Source organism: Lycium barbarum, chromosome 1, assembly GCF_019175385.1.
Source record: "Lycium barbarum isolate Lr01 chromosome 1, ASM1917538v2, whole genome shotgun sequence".
Classification (NCBI taxonomy): domain Eukaryota; kingdom Viridiplantae; phylum Streptophyta; class Magnoliopsida; order Solanales; family Solanaceae; genus Lycium; species Lycium barbarum.
This window is the reverse complement of record NC_083337.1, coordinates 309668-316206: the sequence shown is the minus strand read 5'-3', so window position 1 is coordinate 316206 and position 6539 is coordinate 309668. Positions and strand designations below refer to the sequence as shown.

The 6539-nt window shown below is 35.8% G+C and overlaps 1 protein-coding gene across 2 annotated transcripts; it reads right to left on the bottom strand.

The window, feature by feature from the left end:
* Positions 1–82: 82 nt before the first annotated feature.
* Positions 83–6288, bottom strand: LOC132627574 (probable protein phosphatase 2C 6). 2 transcript variants are annotated; one of them, XM_060342987.1, is made up of 5 exons: positions 5374–6288; positions 3591–3968; positions 1967–2084; positions 1633–1856; positions 83–1085 (listed from the first exon to the last, which is right to left on the bottom strand). In XM_060342987.1, exons 1-5 carry the CDS (start codon positions 5662–5664, stop codon positions 477–479), a joined length of 1620 nt encoding a protein of 539 aa, XP_060198970.1. In that variant the 5' UTR covers positions 5665–6288; the 3' UTR covers positions 83–476. The 2 variants fall into 2 exon arrangements, with proteins under 2 accessions (XP_060198970.1, XP_060198978.1); XM_060342995.1 differs by having other exon boundaries at positions 3591–4000; positions 5374–5510.
* Between the last annotated feature and the right edge of the window lie 251 nt (positions 6289–6539).

Genomic DNA, 6539 nt, shown 5'->3' with positions numbered 1-6539 from the left:
TCAGAAGTCTCAGAGCAGAACAAAGGAAATTAATTGAAGTAGATGAGATTAGACGAAAACAAAAACAAAAAGAAGGTAAAACTACACAAACAAATCGCCATTTCCTACTGAGCCCATTTCCATGGCATTGTACACAAATTTAAGCAGCAAATACAACTTTCCCTACCAAAAAGAATTGCCAACGTGGATGGTCCACAAGCACAACAACAATCTGTTACTTCAGGCCTATGTTGCTGGATGTGCGTCGGATCCTCCAAAAGCTATGCATTTCTTAAGGGCCCGAAACTGGTGCAAACAACTTTTTTGCAGTGTCTGAGCAACATAGTTTCAGGCCATCTAATTTGGCAATTTAAACAAAAACCTATACTATTACACCTATCAGTTTCATTTACAGAATCTTTGACAACAACAGCAGCAGGAGATACCAGTGAAGACCATTTGATTAACCTCAAGATATTTAACCGTTGGCTGATGTCTCATAACCATTTTCTTCTCCAACTGTTAGACCTTTTTTCAGCAGACAAGAATCTAGGAATACTTAGAAGACTATTAACTCTGGTAATTCCCTCGAGGGCTGACCATTCGTCATCTTGTGCAGTTGAAAGGAACTCAGCTATACTTCTCTTAGACTGGCCAAGACCCTTATCCGGATGTTGTTCTTCCAGTGACTCAACAACTGGAACTATCTCACTATCATCCTTGGTAGTACTGAGATCTTCACGACCGACAGTCTGAGAGGTTGAAATAGCTTCAGTATCTGATCTTCCAACATTTCCATCTATAGTATTTGTCTTAATTTCCACTTCAGGGGAATTTGTCAGCTTATTTCCATCCATAGTATTTGTCTTAGTTTCCACTTCAGGAGAATTTGTCAGCTTATTTTGGCCTTCTATCCCCTTGACATCAGGTACAGGTGTGGTGTCTAGGTAAAGGCATACTACAGCACAGTCGTCATTCTTTGACGTTGGATATTTTAGTCTCCATGCTCTAGTAGCACAGTCAACAAGAGCTCGGCCAGCTGTTGCACGACTTGGAGCAGAGGCCACAATATCTACAGCTTCCTTATTAGAAAGGACATCCCAAACCTACAGCAAGAAGTAAAAAAAAAAAAAAAATGAGAATGGTAATGTTACAAGAAAGTCAAAATATTAATAAACCAAATATGTAAATGTCGTATCACAAAGAATAAGATGTCGTGTGTTTTCTGTATGGTTGAGAGGATCAAATAGGGGTGGCAAAATTAGCCCATGAAAACATGACTCGCCCAACTAGTCCAAGTTTGGGCTAGTTGTTGACCTGCCGATTTATGAGCTCAACCTATTTCAGCCGAGCAAAAATTGGGATGATATGTATTCCAAATTGACTAATGAGAAATTTTGTCAAAATATTTTCAAAAGATTTTTTTTTTAATCAGGTACTAAAAATTATAAAAGAACAAAGAAAGAAATTAAAACTTAATAATAATTGGGAGGGAGGGTTGGGTTATCACCCGCATTTTAGCCCACTTCAGCCCAAGTAACTTTTCAATGGGTCAAGACGGAGCCCCTTTATTAACTCAGCCCATTTAAGTTCAGCCTTACCCGCCCATTTGACACCCCTAGGATTAAACAACATGAGATAGAAGAAGAATACCCCATCAGTTGCAAGGAGGACAAACTCGTCCCCTTCAGTAATGTGGTGGTAATACACATCCGGTACAGATATTAACCCAAAATCCTTGAGACAAAAATCACCAAATGCTCTGGCCATTGCCAAACCTGGAGAGTCACAGTTTGGCAACCACACACGTGCAACCTCTGGCTCATCTTGCAATGCGAAAACCCTTCCTTTACATTTGTGGATTCTAGCAGCTTCTCCTACAAGAGGAAGACAAAAACTACGGATGTCAAACAATTGAAATAAACTATAGCTAATGTGCATTCGTGTGTTTTGGGGGAAAGAGAAAGAGAGAGATAGACAAACAGACTTGGAAGATTAGGCTTCAAATCTACTGTCAACTGTACAGCCATTAAAGAGTTGTCTTTATCTCTTGTTGCCAAAACTGCTCTTGAGTCGCCAACATTACCAACAAATATATCCTGGCCCTGAGGACACCAGAGAAGATCGGTTATTATCCTCTTCCAACATGCTAAGCAATTAGTGATGCAAACATAATCATGCTAAAGCAGAATCACGTGCGAACCTTCCCACTCAATTATTATTATTTTTTATTATTAGCGCCGGGTATCCGAGTCTCTTTTGAGCCCCGACTAATCCCAGGGGTGCACAGGCCCTCGGCAAGGAGTTTCCCGCAAGTGCACCACGGGTAATTCAGGGTTTCCCCAGTCCGATGGCCCTCAGAAATTGTTTGCACCCAGCGGGTTTCGAACTTGATACCTTGAAAGGGAGCACCCCAAGGCTCAAGTCAATTGCCACCAGGCCAACCCCTGAGGGTTTCCCACTCAATTATTATTATTTTTCTGAAAGTATAATGTTTCAACATCACATCCTGGTCAAAGAGGTATTCATCAAACCAAAAATCTACATGACTTTACATAGACGCCAAGTCATGAAACAGTTGATGAAGGAAGAGTCACAATGTAAATTCTAAATAAATCAGGAAATAAACCATTTAACCTGCAATTTGATGCGCAAGGTAAAGAAAGAAAAGGCCCTGCATTTCTGACAGTAAGTGAGAAGCATAGGAATGCATTCTCATGTTTACAAGAACACTTTTTGAATGAAGTCTGACTGAATATGACTACACATAGGCATAGGTATACAGGTCATAAAACATGAATTCAAAACAGTAGCCAACTTATTCTGGAAGATTAACACTGATAACAAAAAAGCTCACATCAAACACTGTTTGTGTAGTTCATCTTAAGGTGCAAGCCACTAAGACTGTTTACAGCATCATGCTGAATGAAATCTTGCCTAGTTCAAATTGAACACGGATGAAGAAGCATACTGTAAATAAATCATCAAGCAGAAAGAGAGGCGAACTTTTATAGAGTTAAGGTCCTCCTCCATATAATGAACTTCATCTATCTTTGATTAATAATACAACTGTGTTAGAAGTCTTTAAATGTAAGGAAAAGAGAAGGGGAATCAATAAACTACACCTTCATGTTTGATCCAAACTATGCAGTATAGAATGGACATCAAACAGAACTTTTTTTCAGCCGGAAAAAGAAAACAGTAAGCAAAAGCTATGAGTCAATGTTAGGTGATTACAAAATATTTATGTATGTTCTATAATTGATTGAAATCCAGAGAAAAACAAGCAAACTATATGGTAATTACCTTGTCTGCCTACAAACCAAGGTCCAGTAGAAGTAACTATGATTTAGATACTGAATCACTTAATTACTAGAAGAAACTATTGTATCCTTCTTTTGACAGAAGAAGAAAATAAATACATGCACTTAGATACTGATGCATAATCATTACGAAACATGCATATTTTTTTATTTTATTTTTGATTGATAATCATTACGAAACATGCATATCGGACAAGTATGGACCACACTGATTTTCCAGCCTCAATGAAATTATGTTATTTTTAAATGCACCAATTCCAGATGAAGCTAAAGAATTATGGTAACTACCTGCATTACCAAAGTAACAGCAGTTGAACCGCTGCAGAAACAGTCAATTGAGGGGTGTAACTTCAGTTCCTTATCCATTGATCTAAAAGCCCTTAACATTGACCTCTTAAGTGGCAGATGGATTTCTGGGAATTTTTCGTTGTTCTCAGCTTCCACTGATTCAACCAAATCATCATCCACAATGTCGTCAAAATGTGAGCCTCCATTAGTATGTCCATTTTCGGATACAGCATTTTGATCACCACAGGATTTAGTTTCCCACTCTGATCGCAGCAAAATTGGAAGATAATCTCGAACTTTCCTTGCAACCATATGACCATGAGGACCATGTCCATCATATACTCCACAAAGGATTGTATCGCTTCTCGAACAATAATTCTATTGTAGAAACATTCCAACCAAGTCATAAACTGACCCAATAGACAAGAACAAATTAATTTATTGTGTGACAAATAGCAGATTAGATGAAATACAAGAGATAATAACTATGGTTTCGTAGTATGGAATTTTGACGCTCAACAATGATGTCAACGAGATGAAGCAGAACTCCAACTTAAATTCCGAAGAGTGGTGTTTCGTTATCAGCAGTAAAGTTGTTTTGCTAAACAGCTATCCCAACGGATGAATTAAAGGAGCATAGGAACAAAAAAAAATGTGTAGTCCGTTAAAGATTCAACTTTTAGAGTCATGACCTCCAACATGATGCAGTCAATGCTGCCACAACCCATAAGCAAATGAAAAGGCAGTACTAGAAGAAACAGAGCGGTCTGGAAATTTGAAACGAAACTCAAGCACCAAGGGATGCTACTCAACGAAGGTCATGTCAAACAAAATAGAGAGAAGAAAATTATCCATCACAGAGAAGGAAAAAAGTTCAAATTAATCCATTTTCAGATTATTCATCTTTTAACTCCTAATCACTATATGATGAGCTCCTGTGAAGGTTCAACTATTAATACTACTTGGGTTCCAGTTATGGCACATATTGTTAAGCATAATCTTTTAAATAAACTTAGCGCCATTCTTGAGCATCCAATTCAAATCAGCAAAAAATGAACTCCAAAATGGAGACCCATAGATTTTAGTGAGTACATGCCTCAATCTAAGCTCGTACTTGACGCTGACTTAGGGGCCCGTTTGGACATACACATTTTTTTCCTCTTTCAACCTTTTATTTTTTTCAAAAAAACCGTTCGGATATACATTGTATTCAAGTTTTTTGTCCCAACTTGAAGTTAAGGCTTTCAAGTTTGGAAAATTAGGTTCTAACCACTTTCTCAAGTACAAAGCATATCCAAAAATAACCTCAATTTTTAAATACCCTTTCTTCAATTTAACTTCAAAATCAAATAGTACTATTCTTAAAAGAATATCACCAAACTCATGTCCAAACGCCTACTTTGTATCACCAAAATTAAATTTCTACCTACACATTTAGGTCCTTAGGAACAAATAGCAGATTCAAGTTCCAAGACATTCATGCACATTTACACTCTAGTCATCAATAAAGTAGGTGATTTGCTTTCATCTATCAAACATTTGGACATAATTTTTTTATTTTTTTTTACTTTTATAACTATGGTGTCCAAACAAGCTTGCACGCATCTCGATTAATTCCAAGGATATCTGCTACCTCCCATCAGTACACATAACTCTCAGACAGATTGTTGGACAACTCATACTGGTGGAAGTAAGCACATACCCTATGAATTAGATGCAAAAAGGAATTTACAAAAAAGACATACATGCACTATTTTATCCATCAGAGAGTTAAGTAACAAACCTCCCAAACAATCATTGCATCTTGATTGATACCTTTCTTTCCTTGCTGAGTATATAAACAAGCAACACTACTACCACCATTCCCTATTAACCTTCCCGGTATCTGTTCAATTCCCTTCTCCTCAACTCCACTTCCTCCACCACCACTCAACTTGCTTATAAATGTACTAAAATCACCGTTAGAAGAACTACTACTCTTCCTCAACTTCAAATCAATCATTTTACTCTCATTTTTTCCATCACATTCCTTCTCACTACTCTTCCCTTTACTTGAAGAATAGCAAATCCCCATTTTTATTTTTATTTTTTGCAAAAAACAAATAAAAATCTAAACTTTACTACAATATCTCAAATTCCCATTCTTGTTATAAAGTTAACACAGGTTCTGATAATCAAATTGTTATAAAAAAAACAACATTACAACTTAAAGAATAGCAAATTCCCTTTTTTTTTTTTTTTTTTTTGCAAAAACAAATAAAAATCTAAACTTTACTACAAAATCTCAAATTCCCATTCTTGTTATAAAGTTAACACAGGTTCTGATAATCAAATTGTTATAAAAAAAAAACAACATTACAACTTAAAGAATAGCAAATTACCATTTTTTTTGCAAAAAAAAAAGAAAAAAAAAACTCAATTTTTTTACTATAAAATCTCAATTTCCGTGCTTATAAAGTTAACACAGATTCTGATAATCAAATTGTTATAAAAACAACATTACAACTAACAAACCTAAAAAACAACAAGAACATGAGGACCAAATGGAAAAATAAAAAATTACAGATATTAATTCAGGTGAGGGTGTAAAGTGTGAGTAGGTATTAGCTTTTTATGAACTGTTTATATATATATAATTTAGTTGAAACTATAGGTTATATAAATAAATTAAAATATTTGAAAAGTTATAATATTTGAATTGAATGAAATTTGGACTTACGTTCCTTGGGTCCTCAGTCCGCCATTTATTTAGGTTTTCATAATTACGAAGACGTCCCACTAGTTTATGAATTTGAGGAACTTACTTTTAAGTTTTAAATTTGACACTTGCCTTCTGACTTTTATAATTGGAGATAATAATGGAATACCTTTTGTTTTTTGGCTTTTTTTGTTTTTTTGTTGTAGTATTGTCACATGGAGATTATGTAAATTTAGGTTGTTAAGGTGATT

Bases quoted from the DNA above. Each gene is read 5' to 3' on its own strand.
- LOC132627574 (XM_060342987.1), bottom strand. From the start codon at position 5,664: ATGGGGATTTGCTATTCTTCAAGTAAAGGGAAGAGTAGTGAGAAGGAA. The intron at 1,857-1,966 runs GTCTGTTTGTCT...TTCCTCTTGTAG, and splicing joins TTTGAAGCCTAATCTTCCAA to GAGAAGCTGCTAGAATCCAC. The intron at 1,086-1,632 runs GTATTCTTCTTC...TTCTTGCTGTAG, and splicing joins TCCTCCTTGCAACTGATGGG to GTTTGGGATGTCCTTTCTAA.